Below are 18,485 nucleotides of genomic sequence, written 5' to 3' on the forward strand. Positions count from 1 at the left end.
ATTTTGAGATGGAATAGACCTTAGATATCCTTTAGACAAGACATTAGTTATATCAATAGAGAAACTGAACAACTTCAGCAAAGGTTGCATTAAAGGTTGCATTAATTAAGTCTTCTTCTCAACTAAACACCATTTCTCTAGCCCTCTATTTTTCTTATTATTTATTTAGATCCCAATTAGAAATTTTTAAATTTATTTTTATTTTAACATCTTGTTTAATTTCATCTAAAGACTTTTCAGGTCTTTTAATTGCTGATTCTGTCATCCTCGCTATATGCTAATTAAATTTTTAGATAACATGACTTTCAAGGTTATTATTCAAGTCATTATAATAGAATTATTAAACTAGACTTCATAGAGGACAGAATTCACTAGAAACCTTATGATGTACAATCTAGCTTCCATTAGACATAGTATTATTCAATTAAATACAAATCCTCAAAATTATGTTAGTCCCCAGCTCCCATTTTTATCATGTCTACAAAGATGATGTAGTTTGCTAGGTTGAGTCTCTGATTTGGGGGAGTCGTACAGTGATAGATTAAATATTTTTTTAAATTATTGTTATTGTAGGATTGGATTCTTTAAGCTTGGGAAACAAAATTGCTGAATGTGTCTAGGGATTACTCTCTTATGCTCTCTTCCTTGATTTTAATTCTGTTCCCAGTGTGGATCCCACACATGCAGATCAAGGCTCTTTTCTGTCCTCCCTCTCTTCGTTCTGCCAAAATGATGTTTTTTTCCTTCCAAGATTTTTGCTACTTTCCCTTTACTGACCAGTTTCTTTCTGTTCAGAATTAGATCTAGAACAGTTTCCCCTAGAAATGTCTCTGTTTTGTTATGCTAGAGTCAGAATAGCAAAAGAGCACAGACTTTGAAGCCCAAGCGAATGGAGTCACATTCTTGCCCCACCGTCCCCTGCAGCTGTGTGACCGCGGGTGAACCACTGTCCTCCTCCTGCCCTGCTTCCCTCAGCTTCAGAATGGGGTGTAGTGATCATGCTGTGTGTATCTTCATAGAGTGGTTGAGGACTAGATCAGCTCCTATGTGTCATTTGCAAACAGTGTTAACTGGAACCTAGTAAGTACTAGAAATGTGTACATTGTTATCATATATATAATATATATAATGAAAAAGTATGAACAATTGTGAGGATTATCAAAATGTGCCACGTGGACACAAAAGGAGCAAACACTGTTGGAAAAATGGTGCCAGTAGACTTTTTCAAGGCAGGGTTGCCATAGACCTTCAATTTGTGAAAGACACAGTAAAGTGAAGTGCAGTAAATGGGGGAAGCCTGTAGGCGGTACACCCTGTAAGTTTAGAGTGGCCGTGTGAGGCTCTAGAAGCAGAAGTTACGAATGCTAGCCCATGCTTGCCGAGTGACTTGAGATTCCTGTGTCATCTCTGGCCTTGTTTCTTTATCTCCAGAAGGGTGGCAGTGGATGAACTGATTTTCTTCTAGCTCAACGTTTGTAGTTCTTTCCAGAATCTGTAGCTCCTAGCTATTTTCCGTTAGTAGGAGCTTCGTGTTTTGTTGATTAATACTTATTTCATGCAAATTGCACCTGCTTATTTAGTACTCTTGCTTTGTTAGTATTAATTACACTTCAGGGTGAGCAAGAGGTTGCCTCTTAGTTGCTGTGAGGATTGGTTCCAGGACCCTTGCACAGATACCAAAGCATTCAGATGCTCCAGTCTTTTATATAAAATGGTGTAGTATTTGTATATGGCTTACACACATCCTCCTGTGTACTTTAAATTACCTCGGAGAAGGCAATGGCAACCCACTCCAGTACTCTTGCCTGGAAAATCCCATGGACGGAGGAGCCTGGTAGGCTGCAGTCCATGGGGTCATGAAGAGTCAGACACGACTGAGCGACTTCACTTTCACTTTTCACTTTCATGCATTGGAGAAGGAAATGGCAGCCCACTCCAGTGTTCTTGCCTGGAGAATCCCAGGGACGGCGGAGCCTGGTGGGCTGCCGTCTATGGGGTCGCACAGAGTCGGACACGACTGAAGCGACTTAGCAGCAGTAGCAGAGTATTTGTAATACCTAATACAATATAAATGCTATGTAAATACAATATAAATGCTACGTAAATTATATATATTGTTGCCTGCCCATGATCAATTCAAGTTTTATTTTTTGACTTTTTGTGTTTTTTCAGTGTCAGTTGTTATTTATCTTCTTTCATTTTTTGTTTATTTGGATCCTTTCTCCTTTCCTCTTTATGAGCTTGGCCAGAGGTTTATTGATTTTATTTACCCTTTCAGAAAACCCACTCTTGATTTTACAGGTTTACATTTTGGGACTTTCTAGAATTCTCTTCTCGCCCCCTGAATGTTTTCAGTCAGAGGTTGTTTGTATCCTTGGATGTAGAAACCATGGATTTGGAGGGCCAGCTCTCTCTTTAAATTTTTGTTTTCTCAGTTCATGGGTGCTGATTGAAACTGAAGTCTTACAACTTTTCATCTGAGAGAACTCATCCTTTTTTCCATGATACTGTACTGTTAACTCTGCGTTCAGGAGTAATGCTGATCCTAACCGCGTGTCCTCATTTAATGTGGCCTGTTTTGTAATGGTTCAGACAAGAAGGAAAAAGAAATTAAAAAAAAAATAATTTTGTTTCTGAAAGGGACATAAATTCTGATGTCATTTAATAAAATAAGTTACCTGCAAAATTAAATACTATTGATAACAGTGGAACTTGAGGGATTTGTTGGCTTCTCGTTTAATGACAAATAATTCTGGAGAAAATGCACAATCTTAGATGAAAGCAGACTTTTCTGAGCAGTGGACTCTAGAAGAACACAGGAAAACCCCATGAGTCAGTGAACAGAAAAGGCTTATTGTGTAACTGATTTGGGGAATTGTGAAAGCACTCCTGACTGTGCTCAACGGCCCTGGTGTGGAATTCAAGGCAAGACCCACTCTAGACCATTATTTTCTTTTTATGTATTTTAATTGGAGGATAATTACAGCATGTTGATTTTTTTTTTTTTTTTGCCATACATCAACATGAATCGGCCACAGGTATACATGTGTCTCCCTCATCCTTAACCTCCCCTCCCACATCCTTCCCCACCCTACCCCTCTGGGTTGTTCCAGAGCATGAGCTTTGGGTGCTCTGCTAGACCGTTATTTTCTGAAGATCTGAGTTGTGGCCCAGGTTATAGTATACTGCAGAACCTCACCGTGAGAAGAATTTACAATAAACCAGAAATGTACCATTTTTACCCTTGTACAAAATGAGGGTTTGCCAATACCTGGAAATCGTTCTAAATCATGGCGTGTTTTGTTTTGGCTTAAAAACAATTAAAATAAATAAATTTATATTAAAATAGCTGTATGTGTCTCTGTGTGTATTTAAATACGTATATGTATGCATATGTATATATACTTATATACATACATACACACATACTACAGTTTCACTGTCTGAAAAAAAGTGCAGCTATAAAAGCAATGTGATGAGTTTTAAAGGGTCTTCTACCAAAGAGATGCCTTAGAAGGTTAAGGAAAATTTTTTTAAAGAAAAAGCAATTAGAGTGAACTTTGAACTACGTTACTGTATAGGTAATTGAAGTGAAAATATAAATTAAATATTAAGGAAAACCAAAAAGCTTCAAATATATCCTTTTGTGGTTCAAAACATGTAGGGTCACCATCAGAGATTTTAATTTTCTTAGTCTGGAGAGGATTACCTACTGGCAATTCTTTTGAAAGCTCCTCCTGCCATTGAGAATCCCCACTGAGGGTAGGCTTGGTTTCCTACAGATAGATAGAATGAATGGTGCCAGGGGTGGAATGCTGGGCAGGGCAACCCTTCACTTCTCACCCAGCATGCAATTTATTTGTGTGGTTTATGTACAAATGTTATGAGTGAAACCTTGTTCTGAAAGTAACAGTTAGTCACTTACAGAATACGAGGTGAGAAGTAGAATTGTTCTGCAGGTGGCCGGTTACTTAAAACTTAGATGAGTTTGCATTTTCATGAGTTAAGGAAGCAAAGCTAGAGCTGAGCTTTTACACTTCTTGTGCGGATGTGTTTTGTTACTGTGGTTTCCTTGCATGATCAGTTGATTTAATCACACGCAGGACCATAGAGTCCATCTGTATGTAGTTGAATGATGTGCTGGGAAGCCCTTGATAACTTTAATGTTTTGTTAAGTCTGTGTAATATTGCTTTAAGTCTCTCTTTTAATCATTCAAAAGCTAAATAATTACATCAGTTCTCATAAGAATTTCCAGTGATGAATTCTATATTAGTTGCATGACTGGCTCATTTTCTTGGAATTTTTTTTGAGTTACTAAATCTAATAAATTGTAACTTGGGAAGCTTTAAAACTGCCTTAGTTTTCTAATTTTTTATATTCCTGTTCAAGCGTAATTAAGTTGATGGGAATATGTTGGAAAGTGATTAAAATTTTGTGGAAAGGCGATAGTCTTTGATGTAGTGAGAAAACACAGTTATTAATTATGCACATATGAGGTTATCTTATGTTTGATTAATGGATGTTATTCAATGCCAACTTTTATGTAATTAATGATTTTATAGCTTTGATTTGACTAAATACCAGTGTAAAACAAGGCTTAGGGATAAAAAAACAAACTTCATGAAGATTGCAAGATATTATTGATAAGAATTATGATAAAAATCATCTGTTTATACTTAGGAAGTTAAGTAGGTTCATATTAGCTGTAATAATGACTCAAGGAAATTTAGTTTTAGGACTACAAGATTAAAGGCCATTCTTTCAGCTATTACAAACTTTTAGAGATAATTCAGCTATTTGTAATTTTTTTCTCCTTTAGCAATAATTCTTCTTTGTATTTGGATGGGTTAATGCAAAATTTTGGTTCATATTTTTGAAATAGCAGCTCACCAAAAAGAGAGTGCACGTCAGAGTGCCTGGTGGAAATGGGTCAGTGAGAGAACAGGTAGACATAAATGTTTGCTTTTGGTTATTTCCATGTTATCAGTAGAGTATTTCCTTCATATTTTTAATTCTGAAGTATACCTTGAATCTGGAGAAGGCGATGGCACCCCACTCCAGTACTCTTGCCTGGAAAATCCCATGGACGGAGGAGCCTGGTAGGCTGCAGTCCATGGGGTCATGAAGAGTCAGACACGACTGAGCGACTTCCCTTTCACTTTTCACTTTCATTCATCGGAGAAGGAAATGGCAACCCACTCCAGTGTTCTTGCCTGGAGAATCCCAGGGACGGGGGAGCCTGGTGGGCTGCCGTCTATGGGGTCGCACAGAGTCGGACACGACTCAAGTGACTTAGCAAAAATACCTTAAATCATGTACTACTACTAACGTCTTCTTTTTTTAAAGCACTCTACTTATAGACATCCTCAAGGCTTTTCTCATATATTCTTCACTCTTTTATATACTTTTCACAGAAGCGCTCACCTGCTCTAGTGGTTTCTGTGTGGTGACACTTAAAGCTATTCCTCAATGTTTCCAGGTTGCTAATTATGTTAACTTTCTATTGCTCTGTAACAAGTTAACACAAATTTAGTGGCTTAAAACATTACCCATTCATAACCTCACAGTTCCTTAGTCAGAAGCCTGGGGTGGCAGTTACAGTAGTAAAAGACCACAGATCACCAAACATAATAATAATGAAAATGTGTGTGTGTGTGTTAGTCGCTCAGTCATGTCCGACTCTTTGCTACCCCATGGACTGTAGCCCCCCAAGTTCCTATGTCCATGGGATTCTCCAGGCAAGAATACTGGAGTGGGTTGCAGTTTCCGTCTCCGATTTTAAGAAATAGGTAATCCAAAAAGGAAGAACCAATTGCAAAATACAGGACTTTAAGAAAAATAATAAACATTAAATATTTCCTAGAATTTTGAGATGGAATAGACCTTAGATGTCCTTTAGACAAGCCAGATGCCCCTTTTTGGAAAAATTCAGTTCTATATGGTTATAGGACTGAGGGTCCCCATCTTCTTACTGGTTAATAGGGGGGCCATTCTCTACAGCTCAAAGCCGCATTGTGGTTTTTCCTTGTGGGGCCCCTTTATCTCAGTGTTAGAACCTCCCTCAGGTCAAATCCCTGAGGGTTCAAATCTCTGACTACTGCTGTCATCTGAGAACATTCTTTGCTTTTAGAGGGCTTGAATGATTAGGCCTCTAATTCATTAGTTAGGCCCACTCACATAATTTCACTGTTTTAGGTCAATTGATTAGTAACTTTCATTGCTTCTGCAGAATTCCTTTTGCCATATAAGGACATATCATGGTAGTGACACCTTCATGGGGTGAAGGTCATGAAGGCCATCTTAGAATCCTATCTACACACTAATGGGTGTTTCTGCTTAGATTTCATGATGTTATTTAAAATGTCCAGAAGCCACTTTCCCTTTCCCTTCATGTATCTCCAAATCCTAAGTTTCCTTAGTTACCTGTTCTTCTTCTTATGTAGAAAGTTTGAAGTCCTTTATTCTTTCACCTCACTCTTCATACCCAAGTCTTGTCATGTTGACCCCTGAAATATTTCTTGTGTGACTTCTTTTTTCTTTCTTGCTGTGCAGTCTTTGCCACACATAAATATTTCTGTTAAAGTACTGGGGAACTGTCTGCCATTAATTCATAAAATGTTTTTACTGATTTTGATGTTTCTTTTGAAAACTTGTGGAAGTCTGACAGTAATTGCATGAATTTGCCAATGAGTCTTGTCCTGTGCTTGTAGATTTTTCACATACTTTATGGCAAAAGTTTTATTTTTTTATTGCATAGATAATAATTATTAGACAGTAATAAATATTATTTTTATTGCATAGGGAGTTATTGCATAACCAGTAACAGATAAGGTCTCATTTAAAATCTTACTATACCTTTGAATCATAATTAATGATAGTACTATGTATACTTTTGAAAGTCAAATTATATATTTTATATATGCTGTATCTTGTTTTAAAGTCAACATTTACATTGAAATTAGGATAAAATTTTCCAACTTTGCTGTTCTTTTATTCATTTATTAACTACATATTGATCTTTACTACATACATGCCCTTGCTAAGTGTGGGCACTGTGGTTGGAAACAAGCTTGATTTGTTGGCTTAACAGATATAGGACTTACATTCTGGAGAAGACAGACAATAAACCACTAATGACACAGTTAACTAACGGTCCCATGTGCTTTGCAGAAGACTTGTGGCAAGCTCAGCTAACACTTATCTGACCAAGTCTGGGTTATCAAGGATGGGTTCCTGGAGTAGGTGACATTTGGGCTGAGTTCCAGAAGATGAATAGGCATCTTGATAAAGAAGGAGGTAATAGACTGTGCCAAAGCCTTTGACTGTGTGGATCACAATAAACTGTGGAAATTTCTGAAAGAGATGGGAATACCAGACCACCTGACCTGCCTCTTGAGAAACCTGTATGCATGTCAGGAAGCAACAGTTAGAACTGGACATGGAACAACAGACTGGTTCCAAATAGGAAAAGGAGTACGTCAAGGCTGTATATTGTCACCCTGCTTGTTTAACTTATATGCAGAGTACATCATGAGAAATGCTGGGCTGGAAGAAGCATAAGCTGGAATCAAGATTGCCGGGAGAAATATCAATAACCTCAGATATGCAGATGACACCACCCTTATGGCAGAAAGTGAAGAAGAACTAAAAAGCCTCTTGATGAAAGTGAAAGAGGAGAGTGAAAAAGTTGGCTTAAAGCTCAACAGTCGGAAAACTAAGATCATGGCATCTGGTCCCATCACTTCATGGGAAATAGATGGGGAAACAGTGGCTGACTTTATTTTTCTGGGCCCCAAAATCACTGCAGATGGTCATTGCAGCCATGAAATTAAAAGATGCTTACTCCTTGGAAGGAAAGTTATGACCAACCTAGATAGCATATTCAAAAGCAGAGACATTACTTTGTCAACAAACGTCCATCCAGTCAAGGCTATGGTTTTTCCAGAAGTCATGTATGGATGTGAGAGTTGGACTATAAAGAAAGCTGAGTGCCGAAGAGTTGATGCTTTTGAACTGTGGTGTTGGAGAAGACTCTCGAGAGTCCCCTGGACTGCAAGGAGATCCAACCAGTTCATCCTAAAGGAGATCAGTCCTGGGTGTTCATTGGAAGGACTGATGCTAAAGCTGAAACTCCAATACTTTGGCCACCTGATGCAAAGTGCTGACTCATTCAAAAATACCCTGATGCTGGGAACGATTGAGGGCAGGAGGAGAAGGGGACAACAGAGGATGAGATGGTTGGATGGCATCACCTACTCAATGGACATGAGTTTGGGTAAACTCCAGGAGTTGGTGATGGACAGGGAGGCCTGGCAGGCTGCAGTCCATGGGCTCACAAAGAGTTGGACAGGACTGAGCGACTGAACTGAACTGAACTGAATAGCATTCTGGACAAAGAGATAAGCACTTGCAAAGGTGCTGAGGTGAGAAGACCCAGAGGGCTTGGGAAGAAGGCAAGGGTGGATAGGAAAATGGAGTGAAAGGAACAGGATGAGATAGGGACTAGATAAAGCAGTTCTTTGAATGGTACAAACTGGAATAGATTTTTAAAAGATAGTGTTGTTACAGTGAACATTAGCTACTGGGAATTCAAGTTTTGGGTAATTAGGTAAATTGGATTATACTGACTGATTCTACTAAGAAATTAGCTAATAATTCTGGTTAAAAGAAAGTGTTTTCAGAAAAGTATTATGGCACTGATAAGATGATAAGAACTGTAAGGGTAAACTATTAAGTGAAAGTTAGAACTTCTGTTAACTTGAGTGTTGAAGTTGCTTTTGCCCTGGTGAACCTAGGGAACTTGAGTGTTGATTGCCATGGTCCTGACCAGGGCCGGGAGTCAAGCAGGAGACACTCCCCTTACGCTGGTGCTCCCTCCCACCTTAGGTGTTTAGAGAGAACCTTAAGTGAACCCCACCCATTCCTCTACCCTGAAAGACTGAGCAGAGCCCTGAGCTTTAGGCTCAAAAGCTCAGACCTGCTCACATGGGCCAAAAGCAGATTACCTTGTTGTTGTTGCTGTTGTTTAGGCACTAAGTCATGTCTGACTCTTGTAACAGGGACTGTGGCCCGCCAGGCTCCTCTGTCCCTGGGATTTCCTAGGCAAGAGCACCAGAGTGGGTTGCCATTTCCTCCTCCAGGGGGTCAGGTATCAAAACCCCGTCTCCTACATTGGCAGGTGGATTCTTTACCACTGAGCCACGAGGAAAGCCCTCATGTTACCTGGATTATATCAGAAAAAATCAACAACCCCTAAACCCTCAAGCCGTGAAATCAGTTTTTGGTGGTTCTTAACTGGGCATGCCTCTTAAATATTCAGCAGAAGCAAATATATACTCTCACTGGATTATTACTCCCTTGTCCTCAACCTCAACTTATTCCCACAAATAATTATACAGGCTTAATAGACAGTTTGAATAAAAAATGATGAAATATACAAGGAAATAGCACCAACAAAAGAAAAAAAAAGGAAAGTACCTTCAGCACAAGCAGGTTCGCAAAGACTTCATATACCAGAATTATCAGACGTGGATTATGGAATAACTATACTTGCAGTGTTTATTAAACACAGACACGTTTGAAACTACTCCTTGGCACTAAAAGCATAGAAATGACCTAGCAGTATGGAAGAGGGAACGGTGGGAGGGAACTCAGTGTGGAGGCGTGCCCTGGTGCAGGCAGCAGTTAATGAGATGATGGTTTAGGCAGCTTGCAACGTGGAGACTGGAAGACAAGTAGGCATTCCCTGGAAACTTCTTATTTGACTGAATATCTGATAGGAGTTGTGCTCTAGCTTTTATTTAAAGAGTTTTGAGGGGAGGAAAACATGATGAATTAAGGATTTGGGTAAATTAGTTTGAGATAATTAAAATTTTCACATATTTTGATTGATCTTTGGTTTGGAAATAAAACATTATTAAATTTGTCACATACGATGTCAACCAATGCTTTTTGGTTCCTGAAAAGAAAGCCATAATAAACAGCTAATTATCTGGTTTTGAATAAATGATTTGTATTTGAAGAGAAGTCTTAGTATTTTGATGTACACTGTTTATATATTAGTTTCTTTCAAGTTAGGTGAAAGTTAATTAGCCCCCAAATAGCTAATTAGATTTATTTATAAGTTACTACCATCATCTTCAATTCTGTCAGAGAAGCTTCTCTTTGCATCCCTGATTGCTTATCATCTAATTAGCATTTTTTTAAAAAGCCAATTGAATATGAACTTTTGAAAGATAAATGCAAAGGGCCCCCCTCTGACCCCAGCTTCTTGTCTATCTGAACAGCTTGTGCTGGTGGCTCTGGTGGTCGCATGTGTGAGAGACAGCAGATGGTTGTGAAGATTTAAAATCTTCAGCACGTGGCCACGAGTTGCACTTTGGAGTCGGTCAGGATGCTGGCCATGTGCAGCTAGTGCGTCGTACGTGGGACAGGATGCTGCGCCCCAGGCTCCCACGTAATCTGATGGCTGGTGTGCCTTCTCCATCCTGGAGTCCTAAAACCCCGTCCCCTTCGTTTTTTGTTTTGTGTTTTATTGTTTTTTGGGGAGAGAGAGAGTGTGTGTGTATATGTTTTAGAGGAGGCGTTCTGTCAGCTGTGGATTGTAAGCATCTGTGACCAAGTGGTTTTGAAAAGGAAAAAAAAAAACAACAGACCTGCGTTTCTTTTTTCAGGTGTCATGGATATCCGTTACCGAGTGTAATCAGATGGGCTAACTGGAATTGCTTTGCAGTGAAAGCCTGTGCTGTACTTAGTTCCTCCGTTGTGTCTGACTCTGCCACCCCAGGGACTGCAGCCTGCCAGGCTCCTCTGTCCGTAGGGGGTTCTTCAGATAGGAATACTGGAGTGGATTGCCTCGGCCTCCTCCAGGGGATCTTCCCAACCCAGGGATCGAACCCAGGCCTCCTGCATTGCGGGAAGATTCTTTACCAGTTGAGCTATGAGGGGAGCCCAGTGAAAGCCTTAGGTCCTTTGTTTAGTAGCCTGACCTGCTTCTGGCAGATTCCCGATTACTCACAGGTAGGGTTCAGAGCTAGTTTTTAGGTCATTCCCGGAAGAGCTCAGTTTTTACTTTATTTTTTTCTGTAGAAAGCTATCCATTCAAAGCTGTGATTGTGAAAACTGTGATTAGATTACAGATAGTGACTCGTGTCAAGTCATTGCACCTGATTTCTGATTAAAAAAAAATAAAATCCTTGTGTGATGGATCGAAGTACAAGTATGCTGCTGCTGCTGCTAAGTCGCTTCAGTCGTGTCCGACTCTGTGCAACCCCATAGACGGCCTCCCACCCGGCTCCCCCGTCCCTGGGATTCTCCAGGCAAGAACACTGGAGTGGGTTGCCATTTCCTTCTCCAATGCATGAAAGTGAAAAGTGAAAGGGAAGTCTCTCAGTCGTGTCCAACTCCTAGTGACCCCATGAACTGCAGCCTACGAGGCTCCTCCGTCCATGGGATTTTCCAGGCAAGAGTACTGGAATGGGTTGCTGTTGCCATCTCGGGTACAAGTATGAAGCAGAGGGAAATAAATGTGTTTTCCGTTGCCAGGGTGGAGTGGAAGGAACCACCAGCTTGTGGAAGCAGGAACTCCCATTTCATGTGATGAAGAAGTGCTTATGGCATGCGGGGCAGATGGAGTGTGTAATAGGGTCGGAAAAGAGGTACCCAGGGACTGTGGTTTTAAAGTGCAATTTCAGAAGGAATGCAAGCCGACTTCTGGTTTCAGACTCTTTGGCATTCTGAGGAAAGAAAGGACTTTAATTGGTCTGGCTTTTTTCCTTTAATCACAAAGTCAGGACAGAATAATTCTGCAAGCTGCTCCCTCATTTTCTTTCTCATTGCCCATCAGGAACAGGCACTTTCTACACAGACATGGGGTTTCCTTTTTTGAAATCAAAGTTTTAAATTGACATGGCCAGAAAGATCTAGGGTCATAATTTTCCTTAATGAGGCTTATGGAAGGAATTGTTAAGTGAATCTTCTAAGGAACAGAAACGTTCAAGCAGCTTTTGTCAAATGATTGTTAGCCAAACTAATCAGTTGTACATTGGGTTGGAATGAGTGTTTTTGGACACAGATGGAGAGATCTGGGCCCCTGCTGGCCCTTGACTTCCTCTCCAGGTGCTGCTTTGCTAATCTCTGCCTGGAGGGGTAACCTCTCTGGCTTGGAGATGAAGTCACTTAACTGCATTGATGGATCTTATTATCAGTTCCTACCACACAGGTTCTGGGTTCCTCTTAGGAGATGATCTTATATCTTTATCGAGAAGGTTGAGACCATCTTGCATTAACCACCTCATCTCTTGCTAACTACAGATCATCACTATTTCTTCATTCTTCACTCTCCTTGTCAGAGCTTCTGTCTCTGTGTTCTTCATCCCAGACCTTCTTCTCCAGCTTTCATTTCTTTGCTGTTTCTCTCTCCTGGCTTTCATTCTCCTTCCTTTTCTCATTCTTGGCACTTATTTTCTTCTGCCTACATACATGGTAAGACCTCCCCTTTCCTTTAAAAACAAAAATCTTTTCTCCACTCTGTATCTCTGCCACTTTACCACTTCATCTCTTTCCTTCATCATCTATTTTTGTTGTTGTTCAGTTGCTTAGTTGTGTCCGACTCTTTGCAATCCCATGGGTTGCAGCACACCAGGCTTCCCTGTCTTTCACTATCTTCTGGAGTTTGCTCAAACTCATTTCCATTGAGTCGGTGATGCCACTGAAACTGTTGATTAAAGACAATTTAAATTTTGATTCATTTATCCAATGGATTTTCCTCTGTCGTGGTCATCTTCCTTAGCCCCTCTGTGGTCTTAACAAAAAAATCGTCACTCACATTTTTTACTGTTCTTAAGTATACTCTAATGACTGTGTCGGAGAAGGCAATGGCAACCCACTCCAGTATCCTTGCCTGGAAATTCCCATGGATGGCGGAGCCTGGTGGGCTGCAGTCTGTGGGGTAGCAGAGTCAGACACGACTGAGCTACTTCACTTTTACTTTTCACTTTCATGCATTGCAGAAGGAAATGGCAGCCCACTCCAGCATTCTTGCCTGGAGAATCCCAGGGACGGGGGAGCCTGGTGGGCTGCCATCTGTGGGGTCGCACAGAGTCGACACGACTGAAGCGACTTAGCAGCAGTGACCGTGTAACTGTACTCAGAGATGTACATAGTTTACTTAAACCTTCAACTGTCATCATTTACAACATTTAAAACAACTTTAAATAACTACCTTTATGCATAATGTTTGCAGGCCTCTCCAGTTATTTCCTTTACACAGATCCCTAGAAACCGAATGGTTAGTTAAAACGTACCTGGCATACCTGTAGAAGCGAGGACCACTTGGCAGTTTATGATTTCACTTGAGTCCCAAGTGAACTCCACAAATAGCAGTGGGGAAGGAACAAACGTACAGTCACTGATGAGGAGTAAACAGGGCTTGTGACCTGGTGAGTTGAATGACCTAGAACTCTCTCTGGGTTCTTGTCTGCTGCCTAGTCGGTCCCCTTGTTTGAGGGAAAAGGTTAAAATTACCAGTAGACACTGTGTGTCTTAGCCATAGTGCGCTGTACTTAATGATCAGAGGGCTTTTATGTGTTTTGAAGGTATGAAGGTGAAAAGAGCTAACACTGCCTTTGTGTAATACCCTATCAATGGAATAATATTAATCATTGCTACTTACTTGTTTATTATTTTTCAAGTTCCAGTTTTTCTCTTATGGTTCCAAAATGCATTTCGCCTTTCAGATTCAGACTGTCTAAAATTTTTTCAATAGGTGCTAGTTAAATTAGATGTTTTTCTAAAAAAAAAAAAGTTCCTATTTCTAAATTTTTAGTTGCCAAGGACTGGGGAGGAGGGAAGGAAATATGTATGGTTATAAAAGGGCTTTCCTCGTAGCTCATTCGGTAAAGAATCTGCCTGCAATGCAAGAGACCCAGATTCAATTCCTGGGTCGGAAAGATCCCCTGGAGAAGGAAATGGCAAGCCACTCCAGTATTCTTGCCTGGAAATTCCCATGGACAGTGGAACCTGGCAGAGTACAGTCCATGGGGTCACAAGCGTCGGACATGACTTGGCAACTAAACCAACAATAAAAGGGCAATCCAAGCGATCATCGTTTTATTTTGTGATTTTTGATACTGTGATGTTTTTTGCCCTGTGACAAACCTGAAATCAGGTTGATGTTCATAAGTATTACGTTTCATCTAGATCTTTTTCGTTAAGCTTCTCTACCATGAACAGAAGGAACAGACTTTTTAAAAAATTTCACTATTTACAAAGTTTTTAAAAATGTGAAATAATTTTCTTTTTTCTCTCCCTTTCAGCCATGAAGACTTTGAATTTATTTCAGGAACACGAATGCGAAAACTTGCCCGCGAAGGCCAGAAACCTCCTGAAGGTTTCATGGCTCCCAAGGCCTGGGATGTGCTGATGGAGTACTACAAATCCTTGGAGAAGGCTTAAGCTGTTCACCCAGTCAGTTCACCTTTGACACCACACTGAGTAGCAAGAGGTTACTGTTGGCATTTCTCTGTGATGGTATCTGTCCAGACATGCATCCCCAAAACAGACCCTTTTCCTGAAGTATTAACAGCATCAGTTTGGTCTGCCGTATGAGTTCTGTTCTGAACTAGTGTAATACACTCCTGGTTTTAATGTATCTTTTCCAACTTATTATAGTTATATTCCTACAGTACAGTTTTAAAACCTTGTCTTTTTGTATTTATGCTTCTGTCTTATCATTTTTTCAAGCTCTTATATCAGTTGTAAGCAATAGTATACACATTGACTCTCACTTTTCATCTCTTGAAGAAAGAAAAAAAGGTCCACTAAACAATAAACTTGGCTAGATCTTGTTTTGGGAATTTTATAAGACATCTGTAGCGATTAGATTTCTTTTTTTCCCTACAGTGAAAATATAAGCTGCTTTCTTCCTTCCCCTCAGCTATTGATCTCTTAACTGTTATAATCTAAAGTGTATTAATATCTATGTAAACTCTGAATGAACTTTCTTGATTCAATAAAATTAAACTTTTTGGCTTCTTTATGTGATTTTTTAAAAATATTGTTATGTTTACACATACTTATCCTTTATGTGAAAAAGTTTCTGATGGAGAAAGGAATCTAATAATTACTAGAATCTAATAATTAGTTCCAAGTACTGTTTCATAGTTTTTAAGTGGGAAAATAATGATGCATTCTTAATCCATCCAAAACCTCAACTTTTTTCCCCAAATATCTCTCTGATATTCTTAAATACCTCAGATGCTGGTACTAGTAGTAGGGACATGATGGAGAGATGTTAGGGTTTGCCAGTCAGTTCATCTGGAGTGGGGGACAACATGTCAAGTTTGCTTTTGTAGAATATCCTGAATACTCAAGTCATGGTTTCATGGTGGCAGCGATGGAGTCAAGATTCTGGGGGCAGTGAGTACACAGTGGTGACGGCATCCGTGGTATTCGGCTCTTGTCTCAAGTATTCCAGTGGAATGACCTTGGCTGAGTCCTCTGCCTCTAACTTCTTGTTCCTGACCATTTTCTGAGCCTCATTCTCTTGCCTTTTCCGTCGGTTCTGTAAGATACCCAACAGTTTTCCTGTATATTCCTTTGCTGCTTAAATTATCTGAAGTTTCTATTTACCAAGAGCCCTGGTCGTAACAGGTGGCATGTGAAAAAAAAAATGTGCATTTCACATTAAAATCTTGATACTGCTAAATTGAAGTTGATTGTTACTGTTAATGTTTTTTTTAAAGGTTTCTTATTTTGTTTTGCTTCCCACTGTGCTGGGTCTTCATTGCTGTGCAAGGGCTTTCTCTAGTTGCGGTGAGCGGGGGCGCCTTTTAGTGCAGAGCTCAGGCTTCTCATCGTGGTGGCCCCTCTTGTGGCGCGTGGGCTCTGGAGTGTATGAGCTTCAGTAGTTACGGTGCGTGGGCTCAGTGGTCAAGGCTGGTGCTTCTCTCGGCACTCGGGCTTCGTTGCTCTGCAGCATGTGGGATCAAACCCCTGTCCCCTGCATTGGCAGGAGGATACCTAACCACTGGACTGCCAGGGAAGCCCTACTGTTAACATATTTTAAAAGTGTAAATACAGAGGAAAGAATTTTGGTTCTTGGCACTCAGAAAATGTACCCTTTTAAAATTAGAAAAATATACTCATAAAATCAACATGAGAACATGAAGAACAGAAATCAGTGGCATTAAGGTAAAAAGTGGTTGAAAACGTAGCTTTGTGTTCTATCATATAATTGTTGTTCCTGAGTTAGTTGTGTCCTATCATATAATTGCCGTTCCTGAATTAGTCCCATTGTGGTATTTGACCTCATCCCACCAGAGGGGCACATGATGAAAACATGATTCTAGGACCCTGTGTTCTTGGGATTGGCCAGCCACCTGTGTGTTCTGGAACGATGGAGGAGAAAATAAAAGTACCCAGTGATTTCTCCAAGTCCACAGGTTGGTATGTGTGTCTTTAAGCTACAGTTATGATATATGTAGAAATTTTATTTTTTCCTTTCCAGTTCATAAAAATGAGCCCAAACCAATCTTTAAAACCTTCGACCCTTACCCCAGCCTCTCTTGCCAAATGGTCTTGGAAATCTCAATGCCATTTTTATCTATCCATCAGCTGGAAAAGTGAATGGAAAAATAATTACTTTTTTTCTTGAAGGAAGTAAAAGAAAGTGCAGTCATCTTGGCAGAAGTATAATGTTTTAAATCTGTCAATTCTCTATTCCAGTCTGATAATCAAGACCATGGATTTGCGTTTCATTTTCGTCCAAGAGGAAAACAATTATGTGCATCTCTTGGAAGTTAGCATTTGAATACTTGATCAGGAAAAATTCAGAAGTCATGCTTCCCACATATGGTATATTTTTATTAGCACATATGTATCCAGGGCTGAGTTGGCTCATGAAGTAAGGAAGTATTTGCCCACTGGGCTTCTTTTGTGTGTGGGCTATATTACTTAGAGGGTCTGTAAGCCCCTTTGTATTTCTGTGGATTCCATTTCCTCCTCCACACAGTCTTGTCCTGGATATAATTATATGTAAGTTGTGCCAAACACATTCTGCCCACCTAACTCAGTGTCTTTCTGGACTGAGGTAAAAGCTGGGCTTCCTAAAGGTAAGTACTTGAGGACCGTAATTGAGTAGGGATGTGTTGAGATTGGAACTTTTTTTTTCCTAATTGCCCATTTTACCAGATTCTTAGGAAAATGTCATCAGAGTTTCAGGCCTGGATTCAAGGAGCTGAAATTAGAAACAGGGAAAATCTCGTCACGGACCTTTATCTCCCAGACCTGCTCCTGCACTGAGCATCTGTGATGACCTACCTTTGTTAAAAAGTTGTGGTTACCAGAAAAGGAAAGGGGGGGGCGGCGCGGGGAGGGAATACATTGGAAATCGGGGATTAACAGGTACACATTACTACAGGGAACTGTATCCAATGTCTTATAACCTATGACAGAAAAGAATCTGAAAAAAACCCATAGATACATATACATGTGTATATAACTGAATCACTTGGCTGTACACCTGAAACATTGTGAGAGTTGGACTATAAAGAAAGCTGAGCGGTGAAGAATTGATGCTCTTAAACTGTGGTGTTGGAGAAGACTTGAGAGTCCCTTGGACTGCAAGGAGATCCAACCAGTCCATCCTAAAGGAGATCAGCCCTGGGTGTTCACTGGAAGGACTGATGTTGAAGCTGAAACTCCAATACTTTGGCCACCTGATGTGCAGAACTGACTCATTGGAAAAGACCCTGATGCTGGGAAAGATTGAGGCAGGAGGAGAAGGGGACAACAGAGGATGAGATGGTTGGATGGCATCACCGACTCAATGGACATGAGTTTGAGTCAATTCTGGGAGTTGGTGATGGACAGGGAGGCCTGGTGTGCTGCAGTCCATGGGGTCGCAAAGAGTTTGACACAACTGAGCAACTGAACTGAAACATTGTAAATCTACTATACTTCAATTTATAAAAGAAAACATGTCCACTGAAATGAATTAGAACACTGACTTACTCTCTGCTTTGTTTCTAACAGCTCTAACTTGTCCTCTTTGAGAAGTATTCTGTCTGAGTGTATAACTGCTTCTATTGCCCAAGAGAAAGTATCTGTTGAAAAGTAAACTGGAGCCTTGCTGCACAGTCGGATCCCCAAGAAAAAAGCCAAATGAAGGAGAGACAGTTCTGTCTGACCTGTGACTGGTTCACCCCTTGACTGCCCAGAGTCTGCCCCAAATGACTTTGAACCTCAGTCTGTGGCTAGTGTTATTTTGTGTGATGTAGAGGCACATCTGTATATTCTACTTAGGTTTGCAGTTAGAGCAAATTTGACTTTTGGTAAGTTGTGGGCAATTCCAGTGGGCTACGCAGCCATTAAGAGAGTTTTGAGTGAAAAGCAAGTTAGAAGTTATTTAGGAGATCTGTAGACTTATGCAGAGACACAAGTTTAAAAGTTTAAATTCTTGGTTAAGAATTCAAGCTCTATGGAG

At 40.3% G+C, this 18,485-nt stretch overlaps 1 protein-coding gene across 2 annotated transcripts in view; it reads left to right on the top strand.

Annotated features, from left to right (window-relative positions):
- The window catches only part of PAPSS1 (3'-phosphoadenosine 5'-phosphosulfate synthase 1), a 112,375-nt gene extending 97,337 nt beyond the window's left edge, over window positions 1-15,038 (top strand). For both annotated transcript variants that reach the window (NM_001034210.2, XM_005207593.4), the window contains 1 exon segment: window positions 14,317-15,038. In NM_001034210.2, the coding sequence (NP_001029382.1) occupies window positions 14,317-14,455 (139 nt within the window). In that variant the 3' untranslated portion in view covers window positions 14,456-15,038.
- Window positions 15,039-18,485: the final 3,447 nt, after the last annotated feature.

This window comes from Bos taurus, chromosome 6, assembly GCF_002263795.3.
Source record: "Bos taurus isolate L1 Dominette 01449 registration number 42190680 breed Hereford chromosome 6, ARS-UCD2.0, whole genome shotgun sequence".
In the NCBI taxonomy this organism is placed as follows: domain Eukaryota; kingdom Metazoa; phylum Chordata; class Mammalia; order Artiodactyla; family Bovidae; genus Bos; species Bos taurus.